At 47.5% G+C, this 21670-nt stretch overlaps 1 protein-coding gene across 3 annotated transcripts in view; it reads left to right on the top strand.

Moving 5' to 3' along the window:
- Positions 1-19750, top strand: part of CHRD (chordin) — a 64272-nt gene extending 44522 nt beyond the window's left edge. For 2 of the 3 annotated variants that reach the window (XM_061637445.1, XM_061637446.1), the window contains 9 exons: positions 103-216; positions 7545-7751; positions 9637-9730; positions 10635-10691; positions 12445-12548; positions 13441-13543; positions 16240-16394; positions 17907-18000; positions 18947-19750. In XM_061637445.1, the coding sequence (XP_061493429.1) occupies positions 103-216; positions 7545-7751; positions 9637-9730; positions 10635-10691; positions 12445-12548; positions 13441-13543; positions 16240-16394; positions 17907-18000; positions 18947-19005 (987 nt within the window). In that variant the 3' untranslated portion in view covers positions 19006-19750. Of the gene's footprint in view, positions 1-102; positions 217-7544; positions 7752-9636; positions 9731-10634; positions 10692-12444; positions 12549-13440; positions 13544-16239; positions 16395-17906; positions 18001-18946 lie in introns of those variants that run through there. The other variant, XR_009764133.1, reaches the window with a different exon arrangement.
- Positions 19751-21670: the final 1920 nt, after the last annotated feature.

Raw genomic sequence — 21670 nt, forward strand, 5'->3', positions numbered from 1 at the left:
ACAGAACTGGCTCAAGGGGAGTGGGAAGAAAGACCCTAAGATATAAGGATTGGGACTGATGACCTTGCCCGGGGCTCCACTGATGCACTTCTTCCTGCATAGGCTCAAGGGGTAGTGAAGGACCTGGATGAGGAGCTACTTCTTCACCTGGCTCAGGGCACAGCCTTCCTACAAATCAGCACCAAAGCAAACCCACAAGGGGAGATACGGGGCAAGGTACGTGGTGGGCAATCTGCTGTTTCTCTGGGGTTTTCCTTGAGCTCCTCCAGATGACTTGTTTATTGAGCATTCATTCTGATTTGTGTCCCCAAAGCTTAAGTTGAGGTTAAGGCTGTGATCACATTAGTCACCCACAGCAAAATGTTTCCATTAGCCACACCTGGAGGGGGAACAGGTTGATCTGCCAATCAGCTGCAAAATCTGTTTGAAGCTTTTTTTTTTTTTAATGCACTCAAGCTGATCCCACCTGGTTTTACAATAAAATGGGGCAGGGGTTGACTAGCTTTGAGCACCTCCATTTTTGGAAGAGAGAGGTGGAAACGTACTGAAACTGGCAGAACAGTGAGTGTGTTTGTACCCTAAGGTTGTAGCACACTAGCAGCAAAGCATTTCCTTTGGCTGTACCTGGAGGAGCAATGGGTTGATCTGCTGATCAGTTGCAAAATCTCTTTGAAGCAATTTTTTTTATAATGCACTCAAGCTGATCGCACCAGGTTTTACAGTAAAAAGGAGTGGGGTTTGATTAGTGTTGTGTGTCCCTGTTTTCAGAAAAGAGAGGTGGAAAAACACGGAAACTAGCAGAACAGTGAGAGTGTAGCTACCCTATGTCTGGTCTTTCCTGAGGATTGGTTCTGATTTGTTTGACAGTGAGCATTCATCCTGATTGGATTGTGTGGTGGTTATATGTTTTCCCATTAATCATTTGTTTATCTCACACTTTTCAGTACATTTCCCCATCCCTTTCCGCACTGCAAAAAGACATTTTTTTAAAAAAGTGTGAGGGCAACAGAGCAATCTACTTTAATTGTGCAAACCTTAATTTCTAGTTAGAGCCAGTGTGGTGTAGTGGTTAAGTTGTTGAACTACAACCTGGGAGACCAGGGTTTGAATCCCCACACAGCCACGAAGCTCACTGGGTGACCTGGGGCCAGTCACTGCCTCTCAGGCTCAGAGGGAGGCAATGGTAAATCTCCTCTGAATACAGCTTACCATGAAAACCTGGTTGCCCATAAGTCAGAATTGACTTGAAGGCAGGCCATTTCATTTTTCCCCAATTTCTAGTATGTGCTTGTATCCCTCCCTCAAAATACTGATAGTCTTGAGGTGGCCCTTATCCTTGAAGCTGTGGCAGAAGCTTTGCCTCTGGAGATGCCTAAGCCTTGCTTTGGGTGTACAGACTCTACTCTTTTCACAATCATGCAGGCTTTTGAGCATATAAGGAATGCTTTTTTCCTCTCTGCTGGTCTGTGAACACAAGCAGCCTCCAAAGCTTTTGGGATTAGGGGGGAAGGTTTCCAGATCAAAGGATATCTTTTCAGGGAGGCCTGAGCTGCAGCACCTATTAGAAATTAACCGCTGCAAGTATACAGAAGCATATGAACTCACAGCCACTGCATCTGCAATATGGAGATAATATCACTGGCCTACCATACAGGGGCGTCATGAAGATTGCTGAGATTCTGTATGTGGACCATTTTGCACTGTTTAAATGCACTCTGTAAAAATGTTACCAGAGCAAAGTGGACTGATCTTTCCTCATGTGCTAACATCTGTACAACTGTTCAGAGCAATGTTTTTGTAGTGGTTAGAATCATAGTCCTGGGGGCCAAATGTGGCCCTCCAGGCCCTCTACCTGGCCCTTGGGACTCTTCCCAGACCAAACTCCTTCACAGATCATGGCCCCTCTCCCCAGGCCATGGCCCTCAATAGCCCTGTTCCACACTCTCCTTGAGTGCTTTTATCTGGTTAGAATGTTCTTTGAACTGTGATGATGCCTCGTGCTTGCCTGGGTGAGGCTGGAGAGATGTGTGTGGGGTGTGAGTGTATGTAAAATGCACTGACTTTTCTGTGTCTGGAATATAACCTACAAATGGGCTCCTGCTGGGACGAAGGGCAGGATATAAATTAAATAATAAATAAATGTTGCTCTATCTGCTTTTGCCTCTGGCCCCCATACACCACTGGCATGTGGCCCCCGGAAGATGAAATGTGGCCCTCAGGCTGAAAAAGATTTCCCACCTCGGGTTAGAATGCTGGACTAGGAGAACATGTGAGACTAGGGTTCCAATCTACATAGAGCCATGAAGTTCACTTGCTGACCTTGGGCCAATTTCTGTGCCTCAGCCTAACCTACCTCACAGGGTTCTTGTGAGGAAAAAATGTGGAGGGCCATGTACACCACCGTGAGCTCCTTGGAGAAAAGGTGGGTTGAGAATGAAATGGACTGCCTTCAAGTCGATTCCGACTGATGGTGACCCTATGAATAGGGTTTTCATGGTAAGCGGTATTCAGAGGGGGTTTACCATTGCCTCCCTCTGAGGCTGAGAGGCAGTGACTGGCCCAAGGTCACCCAGTGAGCCTCATGGCTGTGTGGAGATTCAAACCCTGGTCTCCCAGGTTGTAGTCCAACACCTTAACCACTACACCACACTGGCTGTCACGAAGGTGGGTTATACATATAATAATATACACAATACAAATAAAATCTTTTGCTTTAGCAAAGCTGAAATATTACGTATTATGCACATAACAATTGGACATCTTCCTCAGACCCTAAACATCTTTACAAAAGGGAACCATTTTTACATCATCATCTCAGGGCAAAGTCGGACAGCCATTTTTGTTGTGCTCTACTCTCATTAAAAGTGTTGGAGGCAGTGAGGGAAAAGGTCAGCTTTTTATGACAAAAGATGCTCGCAGATGAGGGGAGTTGAATCCTCCCCCACTTTACCTCCCTAGGCTCCATCGCTGCAAGCACTTTCTCCTCAGCTTGACTCACTTCCAGAATCAGAGGAGCCAAGCTGAGGTAAAAGGGAGCAGGGACAGTTTGGCTTCCCTCACTCAAGTACCCCTCTTGTTGTTAAAAAGAACCAGCCATTCCTTCATATGTGAACAAGGCAGGATGTGTAAACAGCAAACATGGCTGCCCCTGGCACAACTGCTTTCACCCTCAGACATAATCACATAGGGAATTGTGAACTGCTTGCCATCCTCAGGGTCTTTTGGCTTCCTGCAAAAATCCCTCAGAGGTTTTTCTCTCAGCCAGAGCCTCCGAGTTTGCCTCATGTTTTTCTTCAGGTGAAATTCATAGAGGTTTGAGGAGCCTGTCTGAAAAATGTCATGAGTTTTATCAAAACATTTTTAGTTCTGAAAGTTGAAATGTCTCCGTTTTTTCTTCTTCTTTGAACCTCCAAACTGGCCCTTTAGTTTTGCTTTTAGACAAATTCAGTGGCATCTCGAGGCAGAGCTGAGGTTTTTTTGCTTTTTCCCCAAAGGTGGCAATTGCCCGTGTAATTTTCTCACATGGAACAGAGAGAGCAGATGCTCGCATTTTTTAGAAATTGTAGAGGCAGGGTGGAGTTGAAAGATCCTGTCAATAAATGGTACCAGCAGAACCTTTCTTATCTAAAGGATTTAAACTGCAGCCTAAAAATAAAATAGAAGATCATCTGCTTGACCTGATCCACTTGAGGCAGAGCTGAATTTGTGGATATACCTTGTCAGTATAGATTCTTGAATATCTCCCTCCCTCCCTCCCAAGAACATTTTAGACATGATTTGAAAGCCCAGAGCTGGAAAAGGCTTTCTCAACTGACAGCGGCTGAGGTCACAGAGAGAGTTTCCAAAATTATTCTGTTCCATAGCTGGTGGAGAAATTTAGAAGTGTGGCTAGCTGCCAGATGCTGATGCTTGCCAAGATCTTAAATTCTACACTTACTGTAAGGATTTATACATTCTTAACAACTGCGGGCCTCAAGGTTGTTGTCTTTTCTTCTCTGAGAGTATGTTTTCAACACCAGCATGGCAGGCAGAACTTCACTGGGTGAAGATTTTCTTGACATGGAGGTGAAATAAAGTTGATCTTGTTGAGATGGTCACGGATACAGGTGTTAAAGGCACAGGAGATCCTGTTAGGGAAAAGGGGGGAGCAACGTCTGCTAGCTGGATAATTGGGGGGGCTCTGCACTTCTCAGTTGTGCTTCCCACCCTAATGTGTTCTCCTAATCAAGCATCCTTGAGGTTGTATCTATATTAGACCAGTTCAATTGTCCCATCTCGCTCCCAAGAAATATCACCTGGTTCTCACTGAGAAGTATATAGGCTGTACCACTTCAGACTGCAGATGCTTCTAACCCTAATGCGTCTTCCTAGGCCCCCTCAGATGTTCCCCTTATTGTGCATTCATGATTATTCGTGCTGATGATGCTATCAGTGCTGGTGCTTGCAAAAGATTTGGGGCAGAGTCAAGACACACGGCTTTGTTTCCAATCCATGCATATCCTGCAGCTTCCTGCTGAAATCCTGTAACTTTTTAATACCACAAATATTCCAGTCTTGGGTGTGTTTTCAGTAATCAGAGCTTGGAAAAGTTACTTTTTTAAACTACAACTCCCATCAGCCCAATCCAGTGCCCATGCTGGCTGGGGCTGATGGGAGTTGTAGTTCAAAAAAGTAACTTTTCCAAGCTTTGTCAGTAATGGAGTGACACTGGGGAAGCATCACAAAACAACTAATAAAGCGGAATGATGTGTGGACGGTCCAGTATAAATCTGCTACTAATGCATTATTGTTGCATCAATGACATGTTGCAGAACACATCCACCAAAAACCCACCATTCTGGGGGAGCTCCTAATCAACCATCCATCATATCAGGTTTTTGTATCTCTCTAGCTATCAAACTCCAAGATTTCAGGGAACTGTCATTTTTAGAAAGGGTGCTGATAATTCATTTTTAGAGATCCCTACTTCCTCCCATTTCCCTGCCCCAGACTGAGACTTTTAGCACTGCTCAGTTGTTGTACTCCCACTATAAGCTATATAACTTTCCACCCTTCAGCAATGGCTCCTGTAGCGTGGAATTACTCCTGGCGTCCTGGATGAACATGTAAACAAGTCTCAAACCGGTTTACATTTGTCATGACCTTAGTGCTAAGCTCAGCTGTGTTTCCAAGAAAATCATGCCATGATCTTTTCCCCTCATCGTGGAGCAAGGCAGGTCTTGGCCATGCTGAGCTACAATTCCTTGCCAGCCATTTCTCAGGGATAACTCCCTTGATGCCTGTACCAGGAAAATTCCTAGCAAGGATGTTTGCAAAGACAGACCCTGTGCCTCATCTTTCCTGTTCCAGGCCTGTGGCCAGCACTGCCGATGGCTTCCCAGAAGCTGTGTTTGGCTGGGAGGCTGCCAGCTGTTTTGGCACCAGGCAGTAGCCTCAGCGCATGTCCCTTCCTTGAGCTGTTCCTGAGCCACATTGGGGCTTCTTGGATGGGAAGCTATCAAGTGCCACCTGCCCTGTGAGAGTTTGCAGGGCATTTGGTGCACTAATGAATATGAGACAGGTCGATTGGCCTGGCATCCAAGGGTGGCTAGTTGACATTTGCAGGAGTAAATACAGAAGCTTGCAGTGGAGAGAGAGTTTGTTAGCCTGGCATGTAAGGGAGCGCCTGGAAACAGAAGCTGCAGTTCCTCCCATTCCTCCCCCATGCCTATGGCAGAGCCAGCCCAACTTCACAATGCAAATGCCAATCTGCAAATCAAAAGCTGATTTCAGTCACTTGCCTTGTTCCTCCCCTCGTACTTCAGTTGGGCTGCCTCCCTTTGAAATGTGCAGCGTAAATGTTGAGTCAACTGAACATTTATTCCTCACTGTATTCTTTACAGTGATCTTGTTTGCGTGTTACTTTTAAACCATAGTTAAACTAAACCATGGCTTAAAGGTGAGTGTGCAGTATGCTAATGCACACTGCTGAAATCACAGATGGTTTGCTCCTTCACTCCTGATGCTGCTGCCATTGTGTGGCTTAGTGATACATCCTAACCCTGGCTTATGGTTTGTTTGCCCCAAACAAAGTACAAGCCAAGAACAAGCCTTGGTTACAGCTTGGGTTTTGTTTAAAGAGAAACAAATCATGAGCCCAGTTTCAGATGTAATGCTAGACCAAACAAAGGCTTAGCTCCGAGCAGTTCAGGGAAAACTTGACCAAACCTCCCCCAAGGAATCCTGGGCACTGTAGTTTACCCCTTTACAATCTCCAGCACCCTTAGCAAACTATAGTTCCCGGGGTTTTTGGGAAGAAGCCACATGCTTTAAATGTATGGTATGAATGGAGCCATCAGGGAGTGACTGCCACATAACAACATTTGGGCATTTTGTGGCTACCCTTTTTGAAGATGGGTGATCAGTTTTGAGGGTTGTGAGGCAGATGGAAGACCCAGTTGGCACTGGGGCAAGACAGCGCACTAGTGGAGGCTGGTCCTTTAGGGCAAATGGGTCACTGCCCCACCAGCCTCGGTCTGCCCTTCACCAGCCCCCATCTCACCTGCCTTCTTGCTTAGAACCAGTCCAGGGAATAGCACTGCCTGTCAGCTCTCTCCTACTTAGTTTCAAGTCACAGCAGCACCATACATTTAAAGCGCTCTTATACCACTTTAAGAGTCATGGCTTTCTCCAGGAATCCTGGGAACTGTAGTTTACCCCTTTACACTCTCCAGCACCCTTAGCAAACTATAGTTCCCAGGGTTTTTGGGAAGAAGCCGCATGCTTTAAATGTATGGTATGAATGGAGCCATCAGGGAGTGACTGCCACATAACAACATTTGGGCATTTTGTGGCTACCCTTTTTGAAGATGGGTGATCAGTTTTGAGGGTTGTGAAGCAGATGGAAGACCCAGTTGGCATTGGGGCAAGACAGCACACTAGTGGAGGCTGGTCCTTTAGGGCAAATGGGTCACTGCCCCACCAGCCTCAGTCTGCCCTTCACCAGCCCCCATCTCACCTGCCTTCTTGCTTAGAACCAGTCCAGGGAATAGCACTGCCTGTCAGCTCTCTCCTACTTAGTTTCAAGTCACAGCAGCACCATACATTTAAAGCACTCTTATGCCACTTTAAGAGTCATGGCTTCCTCCAGGAATCCTGGGAACTGTAGTTTGTTAAAGGCCTCCTGAGAACTCTCAGCAGCCTTGTGGGTTTGGGTGTGTTGCCAATGTTCTCCTTGTAGAACTCAGCAGTGGGGAAGGAGGAGAAAACTAGAATTAGTTGCTTTGCCTCTCTCTGGCTCCGCCTACTGTTGGTCTTCCTGCCTTCTTCCCTACCTGTCCGAGTGGGCATCAGCCACCGTTGCCTTTCTCCTACTTCGCTGTCTTTTCTCCTACTTGGATCTGTTGTTTGGGGCAGCCTGACATTTTATTTCTTAAGCTTCCATGCAATATGTTCATACCCCACTTGCCTTCTGGGCTGGCCCCATTCCTCTTTTGTGCTCATGGCCACACTACTTTCAGTTGCTGAACTCCGTGCCACATCTCTAATTGCTGATGTTCTGTTAGGTGCACATTCCCAACCACTGTGAGGCGGGTGGCATTCGACTGGCCCCGGAGGATCCAGAGGATGAGCTTCCAGGAGATCCAAACTCCAAGGACCCCGAGGAGCTGAAGAAAGACCCTAACACCTGTTTTTTTGAAGGACAGCACCGGCCACATGGCTCCCGCTGGGCCCCAGACTATGACAAGAAATGTTCTATATGTAGCTGCCAGGTGAGCGGAAAGGTGGGGCAACATGCTGTTTCTGCCTCCAGGAAGAGCTGAAGCGTCCTAGAAACTTCACTAGGCTGCAGGTTTTGTTCAAACAGGAAGGCATCTGTGCACCCTGCTATTGTAGCCTCCCCCAACCTGGAGCCTTCCAGATGTTGTTGGACACCAACTCCCATCAGTCTTAGCCAACATGCCCAATGGACAGGTGTGATGGGAGTCACAATCCAACAACATCTGCAAGGCCATAGGTTCTCCGTCCCCTGCTTTAACTGGAAATGTCCAGGACTGGACTTTCTAGTGAGCTACAATGGTCTTTCCCAAATTGATGCTCCTTTGCAAAAGTAGGTTCATATGAATGTATGGATATTTTAAAATGCAAAACTTTTCTTTTAAAAAAAGGCACAAAGTTTGAAGAGTGAGGTGCAAAAAGAAAAGAAACACTGATGCCATTAAGAGGAGTAGTTAGCACCCTTAAATATGCACTCATTTACACCTGTTGGAGCCAGACAGGTAGAAACCCCTCCAGCCAAACTGACCTTTGCACTCAAACCAGCGAAAGAGGTGCCAGCCAACCCATTCATTCATCCTGAACATTCTTAGTGCTGCTTCGGATATTACCTGACACCTGTGTTATTATGTGTACTCCTAATCTTTTCAAGCGTGAGCGCAACATAAATGTTTTTAGCAACATGGGGGGCTCATACAGGTACATTTACCAGGCAATCTGGGATGGTCACAGCTCCCCAGGCCAGGGTTCGCTCAGTGGCAAACTTAATTGTGTTGCTGCATCATATTTGAAAGAGCTCTCAGAGATCTCCTTTCACCTTGTGTGCCACTGCAGTCTCTTAACAGTGGCTGAGAATATCTTTTAGGAGTAACTATTTATTTGCCTTTTTGGGGCCATGTCCAGGCAAGTGTGGGTGCCAGGCCTGTGCCTGTGGAACTCCCTTCCCCTGGAAACTCACTGAACCCTTAGCTTGACCATTGCCTGGTTACTAACCACAATGGCTGTCAGAGGCAGTGTGCCCCTGGATACCAGTTGCTAGGAATCACAAGTGGATAGAGTGCTGTTGTACACAGGTCCTGCGTTTGGGTTCCCCATAGGCATGTGAAGAGTCACCGTGAGAACAGGATGCTGGACTTGGATGGGCCATTAGTCTGATCCAGCAGGCTTTTCTTGTGTTCTTATGTTGCAGTGATCCTTGCCTGCTGCAGAGGGCACCACAGCAGGATGCATCTTCTGGGATGGCTTGCATAACAGGGATATTTTACAACATTCCCCCTCCTCCCCCCCACAAACCCCACTCATCACAATCTCACATGAAGATTGCTTGTTTTCAATCTGAGCTCAAAACGGTCATAAGTGCAGGCTGTCATTTTGTAAACCAGCGCTCAGCCCAGTGAACATAGCAGGACTTACTTCTGAATGAGCATGCAAAAGATTGCATTGTTTGAACAGCTTCCAGGGATGTGCAAACTCAGAGTCATTACCATAGGCACATAGGAAGCTGCCTTATACTAAGTCAGACCAATAGCCCATCTACCTGAGTATTGTCTACACTGACTGGCAGTGGCTTTCCAGGGCAGGGGTTTCTCCCAGTCCTGCCTGGAGTTGCCAGGGATTGAACCTGGGACCTTCTGCATCAAGGCAGACACTCTACCACTGAGCTATGTCCCTTCCATAGTGGATCACTCATAGGAAGTTAAGATTGTAAGAATAGCCATGCTGGATCAGAACCTGGATTGGAAAGAAGCAACCTTGCCAGGAGTTGCATGAATAAGATTTTGCACCTTCCTTATTTCCTTCCTTCCCCCACCTTCTGCGTCTGAGGTGGAATGACAATCTTTTCTTGTTGCCTTTTCCCACCCATCCCATCCTCCTCCATAGAAGCGCACAGTCATCTGCGACCCTGTCCTGTGTCCGCCCCTCAACTGCTCCCAGCTGGTGCACCTGAGGGACCGTTGCTGTCCTGTGTGTGAAGGTAACATGGGATTGAGCAAGGCTGGGCTAGAGCTGCAGAAGGGGAGGGGGGGCTCAGTCTGATATGCTGAAAAAATTGAGGGGCATCCAAAGGCTGGGACGGTGTTGCAGAGCAAGGTAGAAGACAGTCTTATCCCCAGATTTTGGAAATTTTCATAGAAATTGGGTAACAGTGTTTTTTTAGGATTTTATTGCACTGGAAAATATTCTTTTAAATTATTGTTTTGTTTCATTGCAGTTTGTGTAATGGAAATAAGTTGTCATGATCAAAGGCTAGTACAAAGTGGAAAGTTTCAGCCCAGAAACTAGGGATGGACAGATCAGTTTATTTACAGTCCGTCACATTTCATGTGTGTTAATTCACAAGTCAGTGCCTTGTTTCTGCATCAGTCTGAAGATTTTTTTAAAACAAGTATGAAAATGTGCATTGTTTTGTACACATTTTATAGCATACACATACAGGCATACACATTTCAAAACAAAACAATGCACATTTTCATGCTATATGAAATATATAATTTTTGTTTGCATTTTAACCTAAAATATTTTTAATACTGTATTTTTAAATTGCTATAACCCACCCTGGGACACTATGGTTAAGTGTGGTTGAGAAGTTAAAATAGCAACAATAACAACAACGGCATTTTATACGTATTTTGAAATAATTTTGAGCCAACAAAAATGTTGTCCCTCCAGATGTTGCTGGACACCCAGCTCCCATCAGCCCTGCCAGGATGGCCAGAGATCAGGGATGAAGGGAGATGTCGTCCAGCAACATCTGGAGAGTCACAGATTAGTCACCCTTGCTGTAATAGGACTTACCAGGGGCGGCAATGCTGTTTCTCGCCCCGCCCTGCCGTGATCCATGTGTGTCTTCATGTCTTTCACCGTCTCTTCTTGAACAGAGAAGAAGGAAACCCTAGAAGGGCAGAGAGCTGAGAGGGCCCGAGACAGCAGTGGAGGTAAGGGGAGGGGAGCTCTGCAGAGAATAAGAGGTGCAAATGAGCCATCACATCAGTGGAGGCTGGTCCACTAGGGCGAATAGAGTACCGCCCCACTAACCTCAGCCGGTCCCCACCAGCCCCCACCTGCCTGCCTTCTTATTGCAACCAGTCCAGGTGGTGGCCCTGGCTGTCAGCTTCCTCTTCCTCATTAGGCTCAGTGTTGCCCCTGCAGAACTCAGCAAGGAGGAGGATGGGGATGAAACTAGAGTGGGTTGGCTCTGCCTGACATTCACTCTGGCTCCACCTAGTGTTTGGGCTCCCTACCTTCCGCCCCACCAGCCCCAATGGGCACCAGCCACCGCTGTACTGCATATACGCTAGAACCCACTTGAAAGCACCTGGACATGATAGGGGCAGCCTAATCTCACCATAACAGCTGGTATAGCACAGCGGGGAGGAGAGCCTGGCTGGGAGTCCAGAGTCTGTGAGTTCAAATCCCCACTCGTGTCTCCTGGGCGTCAAGGGCCAGCTAAAGATCACCCCACAGTGAGCGGCTCAGGGGTTACGTGCTCTGCCACCTGTGCAGCCGTGGGCAAGCGGCATAGTCCCAAGGAGCCCAGTTGCCCCCCAGCTGGCAGTTGCGGACAAGGAAGGGGCTGGCTTGTGCAGCTGTGGCCAGCTGAGCAGGCCCTGGCCAGCTGGGGAGGACTAGCCTCAGAGGAAGGCAATGGGAAACTCCCTCTGAATATTGCTCCTTACCATGAACACCCCCTATGCACAGGGTAGCCATAAGTCAGGATCGACTTGAAGGCAACCCATTTCCATTTTCAATCTCACCATGAACTGGCATGCCAGCTGCATTGTCGGCAGAGGTCTTGCTACACATCACTTTGCCATTGGCTGGGATGCAGGGCGGTCTTCTCTCTAGTAGCACCCAGATTATGGAGCACCCTGTCCTATGAGGTCCAGTTGGATCCCTCACTATTGGCATTTTAGATGGGCTGTTAAGACCTTTGTGTGCCATTGCACTTTTCAGCTAAGCCCCTTCCCCCCCACTCCCCGCCCCCACTGTTTTATGACTATACTCTATTTTGTGACCTTTGTTTTTATTCTCATTTTGTTTGGGTCATTATTACTGAATGTATACTGTAGATCAGCCTTTGCCAACCTGGTGCCTTCCAGACGTTTTGAACTACAACTCCCATCAGCCCCAGCCAGCCGGAAAGGCTCTTTGGATGGAAAGGCAGGATGAAAAATATTTAAAATAAATGAATGTGTAGATTCCACACACACACACAAAAGGAGAGAGTTATGTGTAATTAAAATTCCCTCAGGGTGCTTCCAGACTATCGCTGTTTTCGGGTGGCATTCCGTCACGTACTGACAAATTCAGTCTGTGCAGTTAAAACTGCTTTGAAGCTCTTGCACAACAACCCCACTTTCCCTGAAAAATCAGACTTTTTGTGATATGGAGAGTGACAGGAACATGCAGTGTGAAGTGTGAGATAATGCTGGCTTTGATGTCACATCGTCTAGCCTCCCTGCAGACAAATTGGAGTGAATTCCCATTAAAGAGCCAACACTGCCTCATCTCCCTGCAAACAAACCAAGATGAACGTTCAATAAACAGGGGTGTCCAGAAGCGCCCTTAGACAACCACCCTCTTAAGCTGTCCCTGCCCAATACGAGATGCACCTCAGCTCCAAGAGCAATATCCAGGCACCTGTCAAGACTCGGGAGAGTCACTCTGACCTTCCTTCTCCCACCTTAGGTTGTTACTTTGATGGCGACAAGACATGGCGAGGAGCAGGCACATACTGGCACCCCGTGGTCCCTCCCTTCGGCCTCATTAAATGTGCCATTTGCACATGCAAGGTGCGTCATCAACCAGACCCTTGAGGAAGCCAAAGCTATTGACCAATATGCTCCCCCCCCCAAAAAAAATGTCTCTCTCCTCCCCATTGCTCCTGAAAGGCTTCCTTCGTGCTGGTGAAATAAACCTGCCCATGGGCTGTACTACCTTAGACTCCAGACAGGAGCTCACCTCATTGAATGCTCCTCCATACAAATCAATAACTAATCCCTGCACATAGAAAACTAGGCATCAGGGACAAAGGTTTGAGTCTGACTCCTCTGACGTGCTAAGTTGCTGTGTGCAGGGAATGTTTTTGTATGGAGGAACATTCGGTGAGGTGAGCCCCCACCTGGGGTCTAAAGTGCTCCAGTCCAGACACAGTGAGTCAAGGCCTCATCTGTGGAGGGTATTCCTCAGTTCATTGCTAGGCAGTCAAGTGCTCCTTTCGCTCTCATGTTGGGGGAGGGGGCCTTTGTGATGAAATTTGCTCACTGTACATCTGCAGCATGATGAGGAGTCCTTTGATTAGCGTTCAGGTGATGTACATGGGGAGTTGGGGTAACCATTTTCAGATGCCCAAATAAAGAGCAAGCAAAGTGCTCCTTTTGACTCTTTGGGGCACCGAGGGGCTGTGCATTGCAGTGGGGCTGCAAGGAGTAGCCAACATGGTGGCATCCAGATGTTTTGGACTACAACTGCCATCTACCATTGGCTATGCTGTCCAAAACATAGGAGAGCACCACGCTGGCTACCCCTGGCTTATTCTAATGTGAGTGGGCTGCCCTGAGAAGCTGGGAAAGTGTGTGTATGCATGTGGATGGGTGGGTGCACCTCAGGCTTCTTTGTGTATGGTTCTCTGGCCCCTGATGTGCTAAGACTCACAGTCTGTACCCACCCACACTCTTCACACAGGGAGCCACAGGGGAAGTCCACTGTGAGAAGGTGCAGTGCCCTCACTTGACCTGCAACAACCCCATCCGTGCCAGCCCATCAGACTGCTGCAAGCAGTGCCCAGGTGAGCCACGTATGCCAGGACAGCAGCAGGCAGCACCAGGACAGATTCCACTAGTCGCAAGTACTTTTGCTGCCACAGTTCTTGTATTCACAGGATTGCCTGCCCGTGTGATTTCCAAGCAGGGAAGTTGCTACTTTAAGGAAAGGGTGGGGAATCTGTGGACTAGATCCAGATGTGCTGTGTTCCAGCTCCCATCACCTCCTGCCATCATAGCCAGTGGACAGAGGAGTCGTACATCTGGGGGAGGCACAAGTTCCCCTACCGCTACCCAGAGGCGGTCAGTGGCTCCATGTCAGTAGAGCAGTTGAATCCCCTCCAGGTTTTAGTTTGAACTTTCAAGGAGCTGTCCAAGGTGCTTCAGACTAAAACTAAACCAACTTCAGACTAAAGCATTCAGCAGATACCTCTGCCCCACTGACATGGAGCTGCCAGCCACCACTACTTCCTCCCGCCGCCGCCCCCCACCCCCCCACAAGCAGGTGCTGTGTTTTGGCTGCAGAAATGTGCTTTCCCACTACAGACAGACAGACAGACACACACACACACACACACCTTTGCTCCTGAAAAGACACATACACAGACTGTGGATTAAATCCCGATTGCTCTTCCCATTCATTCTTCTCCCCCCACCTTTAGGTGGCTGTCCAGTCTGGTTATGTTTCTCCCCCTTTAAATACCTGGTGTTGTTATCCAGTCAAATGCCTGCTCAACACTTTAAAAGAACATGTTTACACTGCTTTAAAGCACTTTAAAAAGTGCTTTAAGAGGTTGGCTTTGTGACTGATGAAAAAATCGGCCAATTGGTGCTCTGCGCTGTCCTGCTCTAGAATGGGGGGTGGGGATAATCTTGTGACCAACCCAAGGACCAGCCAATTAGCACTTCTTTCAGAAACCAGCTAATCCCAATCTGGGCACACTACATAACATAATTGTGAGTATGCTTCCCCAGCAGGATCACCTATGTATACAGTCCTGATTATTTGCTTCTTTGTGTTTGCAAGAGAACACACGCGCTACAAACCTAAACAGGTTTCACGGTCATGACTTCTCCCAAAGGAGTCTTTGGAGCTCTGATAGGGCACCTGTGGCATAACTGGGTTCAAACAGTTGCCAGGCCCCAGACCTGTTAATGTTGTGCAGCGATGAAATGCTGAAGCGATATGCCCAAAGAGTCTGGGCTATATCCTTGGTCAGTCTGGGCCCATAACCCTGGTTGTGCAGCGATGAAATGCTGAAGCGATATGCCCAAAGAATAATGCGCCAAACAATCCAGAATGCCCTCGAACGTAGAATAATGACGGACAACAGCAAGTTATGTATAGATGGATTTTTACTGATCCCTAAGACAAAGGTTACTTGATAATACAATTCTCTTACTCCGACTAACATCCCCCACACCTTGAGATTTGTCTCCCAAGGCTTTATACACTTTCGGTTCAGTGCCAGCTGCAGTTTGTCCTTGGACAGCTGCACAGTTTTAACCCATTACTTGACTTTCTGGAAACACTTCACTGTCCAGAAGCCTACAGTTAAGGGGCACCCTGAGACCGAGCATCTCACTATGCTCAGGGTTTCTCTAACTGAAGCAGACCCCCACAAGAGAAGGGAATGCCCCACAGCCCCTCGAGACAGCGCAGTTGGCCTAGATCACCTGAGAGCATACTTCTGGGGTCATTTCCCAGTTTGCTGGTCCTTCTGTTCAGCAGCTGTGCCTCTGCCTCTCACATGACGGTTTAGAAACCCCAGAGCCAGACCCTGAGACCGTTGGTCAATTGTCTAGCCTCTTGCAAGAGGCTCTTTTGCCAAGGTTGCATAGAAGCCCACAGAAGCCTGAAAAAGGAGCAGTCAGTTAACAGCGGAGCAGACGCTTGCATTTGCCTTTAGAGTGCTGGGATTCCCTGCCTATTGACATTAGGCAGGTGACTTCATTATACCATTTTACACCTGCTGAAAACTTTTCTGTTTCAGGGGCCGATCTAGAGACATGATTTGGTTAAAACTATTTTTAAATTTGTTACTGTGTATATTTTATAATGTTTTTAGATTATTTCAATTGTTTTTAAATGTATTTTATTGTTTTATTGTATCCTATCACTGCTTTGTTTGCTGCCCTGGGCTTCTTTGCGAGGAAGGCTGGGATATAAATTGAATAGAACAAACATAAATTTAATTGGTCTTTTTTCTTGGTGAGGTAAAGCTGTGTGTCTGGACTGGGCTAAACTGCCGTGGGGGCTCACACACGTGAATGTTCCTCCATAGGAGGGGGGGGAAAGGATCCTTGCAGCTCCAGCGTGCCAGGGAGAAGTGTGTGCTAGGCCTCCTCTTCCTGATATGCTGGGGTATGTGTAAATACTTGCATAGAGGACAAGTGTGTAATGCTTTGAGGCTCCACCTGCAATCTGAAGTGGTTCAGCCCATGCACAGACTCGCTGCCTGCAGAAGGATGAAGCCATGTGTCCTGAGACCTTAAACAAGGCATAGGTGTGTCCAGAAAGGCCGCTGTCATGGGAGTAAACCGAGTCACTGTTGGGAAAGAGGCCTAATTTTTTTTTCTTTTGAATTCTGTGTGTGTTTGTTCCCCGTGACATAATGATTCAGACATTTGGGATTTTTTTTTTTTCCAGAGGAGCGTTTGAGCGCTTTCTGGCTATGTCCTTCCCACCCTTCCTGATGCTTTGCATGCTCTCTCTCTGCAGCCTCAGAGAAGAGTCCCTCCACCCTTTCAGACATGATGCAGTCAGACGGCCCCAGAGCCTGCAAGTTTGGGCGGCAGTGGTACATGCACAATGAGAGCTGGCACCCCACGGTGCCCCCCTTTGGGGAGATGAAATGCATCACCTGCTGGTGCTTGGTGAGTCATGTGTGTGTGTGTGATGTTGGGAGGAGAAGGAGGAGGAGGAAGGAGCTGTGCTGCAGACTCCAATCAAGATTATATTTGGGGGCCCGGCTGTAATGCTGGGATGAGCAACTTCCCTGTGTCTCCCCCAGATACACAGCCTTGGAAATATAATCGTGAAAACTGTTAACATGTATTCCAAAGCTCTGCCATACTTGGCAGTTTCTTAGATACTTGTGTGGCTGTGGCTGGGCTAACCCTGGGTAGAGCTCCTGGAAGAGAGGTGTGTGTGTGTGAGGGGGGGGCTTGTTCACATGGCGACTCACTGTGAGATTGGTGCTACTTGCATCCCCATTTAATTTGCATGGTTCACATGATGTTGCAGGAAATCAGCAGCTATCACATAACTTTCCTGTATCAAACCAATCCAATTTTAATGCAAAAAGGAAAGGAAAAACTGTCTCAGTTTCGCTGCGCTCCTCCGTGTAGGTGCTTTGCCTCAATTTTTTTTAGTGGGTGGGCTGTCTTATGCCCCATTGCCAGCTTCCTCTCTCTCTGCCACCCGCAAAAGCTGCCTTTCACTCATTTCCCCTCTATTCAGTTTCATAGTTTAGTGTCAATTGCACCCCACCCTCTCCCAGCTGGGGGAAGAGGCTTGCAATGACAAGAAACAATGAAACTGACAAAAACCACCCTCCCCTTCTCCTTTAGTGATATCCATACTCCGGAGGGAGTAAACATTTAAAATTAGGGGCAGGGCCACAAGGAAACAGTGATACTAAACCTTTCCAGAGGAACGCCTACTTGTGTGAAAGGAAAACAATGGATTTGAAGGTAGGAAGTGTGAACCTTGCAAATCTATCATAATGGGAAAAGCTGCATCTTTACTGTGAAGTTCAGCTTCGGTGTGAATGAGCCCAGAGAGAGAGAGACTCTGTCGACACTTGGTGAGGGCATGCTATGTGCCTTAAGATTCATGTTTTGAGATTTTGCCTGGGATACCATAATGCAAGGATGGGGAACCTCAGGCCTGGGAGCTCAGTACTTCCCTCCAGCCCTCTTTGTCTGGCGCTCAGAACTCTCTCCAGACAACACCCCTCACTGGCCATTCTTCCCACCCCAAGTGTTCTGGCCTGGCTGCAATTTGCCCTTGAACTCTGACAATGCCTCCTAGCTGCCTGGATGGAGAGTAGAGAGGGGTGTGCGAGCGTGTGCATAGAAACTAGCCTACTACTGTACAAAGGTAACATTTGCATTCATTGCTCCACCCACTTTTGCCTCTGGCCCAATCTGACACGTGTATGTGGCCCCTGGAAGGTTGCCCAGAAGGGAACATGGCACTCGAGCTGAAAAAGGTTCCCTACCCTGCTGTTATGGCTGCTGCTAGGCCTAGGTTGAAGGGTGGATGGGGCAAGGAATGGGCTTTTAGCCCTGCAGAGATGAGCTGCCTTGCACTTTCTGCAGACTCGCCATGGCGACCACCAACTTCCGGCTCTTGTCTAATTGCCTTGTGCTCTCCTTTTCCAGTCTGGGGAGACACACTGCCAGCGCCAGGAATGCTCTCCTGCCTCTTGCTCCAGAGGGGAGAAAACAGAGGACAGCTGCTGCTCTAAATGCCAAGGTCAGTGAGTGCTTTTCTGTGAGCAAGAGCATACAAAGAGAACTGCAAAGCTGGGGCTCCATCCCCCTGATGCACACTTTAACTCACCAGCCTGTGCTAGGCGCATCTGCTACATCCACCTAGAGCCATGCACGGACCTCCAACTTATCATCTACGTTGGCAGGAAAGGGCCTCCAGCAGTGGGCTGCAACTGGCTCAGGGCTCTTATATTCTGCACATCTATTGTCTCTCAATGCCAGGAAAAGCTTTTCTTTCTGGATGTCTCTGCACCAGGCCCTGCAGCCAAAGGCAGCAGAGTTGGGCCAGAAACAAAGGTAGCAACCCTTATCTCCTCCTGGCATGTTGTGCTGTAGAGAGCAGGTGTAGAGTAGTGGTTAGAATGTTGGACTTGGACCTGGGAGACCAGGGTTCAAATCCCCACTCACCTATGAAGCTCACTGGGTGACCTTGGGCCAGGCACTATCTCTCACAGTGTAACCTACTTCACAGCAGGGTTGTTGTGAGGGGAAAATGGGGAGCAGGGGAAGCATGTACACCATCTTGAGCTCCTTGGAGGAAAGGGGGGATATAAATATAACAAAATATAACAACAGCAGCTGCTGAGTTGAAAGGTCCTGCTTCATGGAAGAAGATTAGATCATGAGTGGCTTGTCTTCCATTCCACACTGGTGAACTGGTCTCAGCTGAGCCTGCTGTTGAAAACACCAGCCTGGGGGTGTTGAGTCCCGGCTCCAGCTAGGCAGCATAAGAGTGATCCCAAGATTGTGTTTCCAATTCCTGCCCCCACTCAGGATCTGTTTAGCCTCCCTTTTCACCCAGGCTGAGCCTAGGCAAGGTGCAGAGTTGGCTGTAGGAAAAAGCACACCAAGGGCAGCTTTGAGTGCAGCCTCCCTTGCTTTGGTTCCTGCTCTCTCAGTTACCTTTTCTGCCCTCCATTGTCTTGTAGCACCGGATGAAGTTCAAGAGATGCCCCAAGAGGAGGCCAAGGATTCCTGGGGACACTAGATGGGCAGATGGACCAGGAAGCCCAGATGCCATGATGGGCGTTCCAAAGCTGCTGGGGGAGCTGAAGACAGGGTATTTTGCAGCTGGAACTTCGCAGGGCCTCCTGAAACCTTTCTGAGTCAACAGAGGAAGCGCCTTCTGCTCTAACCCCAGAATGAGCAGCCAACTTCTTGAGCACCTGGTGCCCTCTTTGCCCTCTGCCCACGGGCACAGCCTGGCTATCTTATACCTTTTTGTACCAACCTCCATGAAAGGAGACAAGCGGCCAGGACTCCATGCGCCACTTGGGGTCTGCGGGCGGATATCAAGCAAGGCTATAACTGCCGGTTGGGTGCATGTGGCACCATCTGATGTGCTTGGTAAAGCAATAAACCCCCTTCTAGAGGTGAAATCTTGGGGCACTCCCTATCCCAGTTGGGGATATTTGCATAGGACAGCAATGAACTCAACATGCAATCCCCCATCCAACTTACAAGTGTCTCAGATGGTTTCACCTCTTCGTTATGGCTTACATGGCACATACAGCCCTCCCCATGGGAAGTGCCCTCCCCGAGACTAGCCTGTATATAGTGTAAAGTTGTCCTCCTTCGCGACATCTTTGTGGGATTTATTGTTTTTGGGGAGGGCTTGTTGTGTAATTTATGGCTCCCATGGGCAAGGTCCTGTTTGTTCCCTGCCCATCTCAAAGCTGAAGGATTGATATTGGAGATCATGTATTTATTAAAAAAAAATCAATGGATTGTTAGCTTTTGGCAAGTATCTTGTGATTCCTGTAACCCCCCCATTCCCAGCCACTGGTGGGCTCCTATCCTAATGGTGCTTCTGTTGTTAAATTGAATGAATTCGCTCTTTGAATTGCCATCAAACACACACACACTTGGAGGGGGTCAGAGCAGAGCACATTTCTGATCTGCATCCAACATGGACAATGATAGCTTGCAATTCAGTAGCAGCAATCCAAGCTGTGTGTCAGCTGTTTTTTGTAGCTCCCTGATTCCTCCTCCTGTGTTTTGCTGGCTCAACAGTGCTTTTCTTTCGCAAGTCTTTGGTGGGTTCAGTAAAATTGGAGTTAATGTGCCCCCTAGTGGCAAGGATGAGTTCAAATTTACCCACTCAGCTTTCTTCATATTTCCCCTGCAACCTTTGAGTGTGGAGATGATGCATTTGTTTAGTATGCAGTGAATAAGGAAGATCAATATAACAAGCCACAGGAGTGAGCTACTTGGGTCTGGTACCATAGCCTGCCAAAAGATTTGAAATACGAATATAAAGACTCCTGGTGGATCAGATCAAAGGCCCATGTAGTAAAGTATCATCTTTCCCAGAATGGTCAGCCAGATGACTCTTGAGAAGCCCACACACAAGGCATGAGAGCAATAGGCCTCTCCTGCTGTCTGTGTTCCAAGAAGCTGTATGTAACAATTAAGATTAGTTGCCCCCATTGTTAGCATTATTCTCCATAAATTTGTCTAATCCCCTTTCAAGCTATCTAAATTGGTGCTTATGTTCTTATTTTTAGAGAGCTCAGAAAGTGAGATCAAAAAAAGTCCATCTTTATATTAGTCAAATCAACGGTTATTTTGAAAAAGGCATACATTACAAATCCTATACACTAATTGAAAACTCAGCTTTCAGAGAGTGGATTCTCAGGTAGCCAAAAATGGCACACACAAGGGGAGTATTATTACCAGGCTTAGGGGGACCTCAAGGTTTGCAGGAGTACCTAAAATATTTACAACAAAATCCTTGATGTGGGGGGCCTCCAAAACATCTCAATGAAGTTTGAACATGTCTAGTGGCCACAGAATGCTAAGTTCATGTATGGTGATGTTGATGATGGTGGTAGTGGTTACCAGTTGCTGGAAACAGCAGGAGGGAAGAGTGCTCTTTGCAGTCAGGTCCTGTTTGTGGGCTTCCCCTGGGCATCTGATTGGCCACTGTGAGAACTGGATGCTGGACTAGATGGGCCACTGGCCTGATCCAGCAGGCTCTTCTTACAAATGGAGTATCTTTCAAGAGGATGTCTGCAACTGGAACCCTGAACAGAAACGCTGCAGCATTTTGTTTCAATTCCTACATACAGTGTAATTCACATCCATGCCTACTGTTATGTCATCTTTGTTGCCAAGGTCTTAAGAAATCCATGCTTCTTGTTTTTGCGAGCAGGGCTATAACTACTGGGCTACTTCAGGGTCCTCCCTGAATTTACAGAATTTATTTTTTTAAAAAAATAAGTAAATCTTATCTCTTTACTTGTGGAAATATATGGGAAAATGTGCAAGAAGGATTTGCTCAATAAGAAGCAAACCAGCTCTTATCGTGCAGTTTGGGTCAATAGTTGCAAAGGTATGCAATAATTGACAAGCACTGGGCACTAATTTTTACATTTTATACCATTAAACTTTTTTTTAAAGAAATGTTTGATTCAATTAGCCTGCAATCCTGAACATGCCTACTAGGGGATAGGCCCCACTGGACAACTGGAACTTCTGAGCACACTTGCATAGGGTTGCATCATTAAATAATATCAAACATCCCCAGCAACCTGTGTATGAGTTCTGGCTGTTCTGCATAAATTACCCCCTCCTGTTTCTACCTTTAAGCCCCCTTCATCACAAAATGTCTGGCTATGGGCTGGTATGCAGATAGGAATGAGGAAGAAAAT

The sequence above is a fragment of the Rhineura floridana genome, chromosome 7 (genome assembly GCF_030035675.1).
Source record: "Rhineura floridana isolate rRhiFlo1 chromosome 7, rRhiFlo1.hap2, whole genome shotgun sequence".
Lineage (NCBI taxonomy): Eukaryota > Metazoa > Chordata > Lepidosauria > Squamata > Rhineuridae > Rhineura > Rhineura floridana.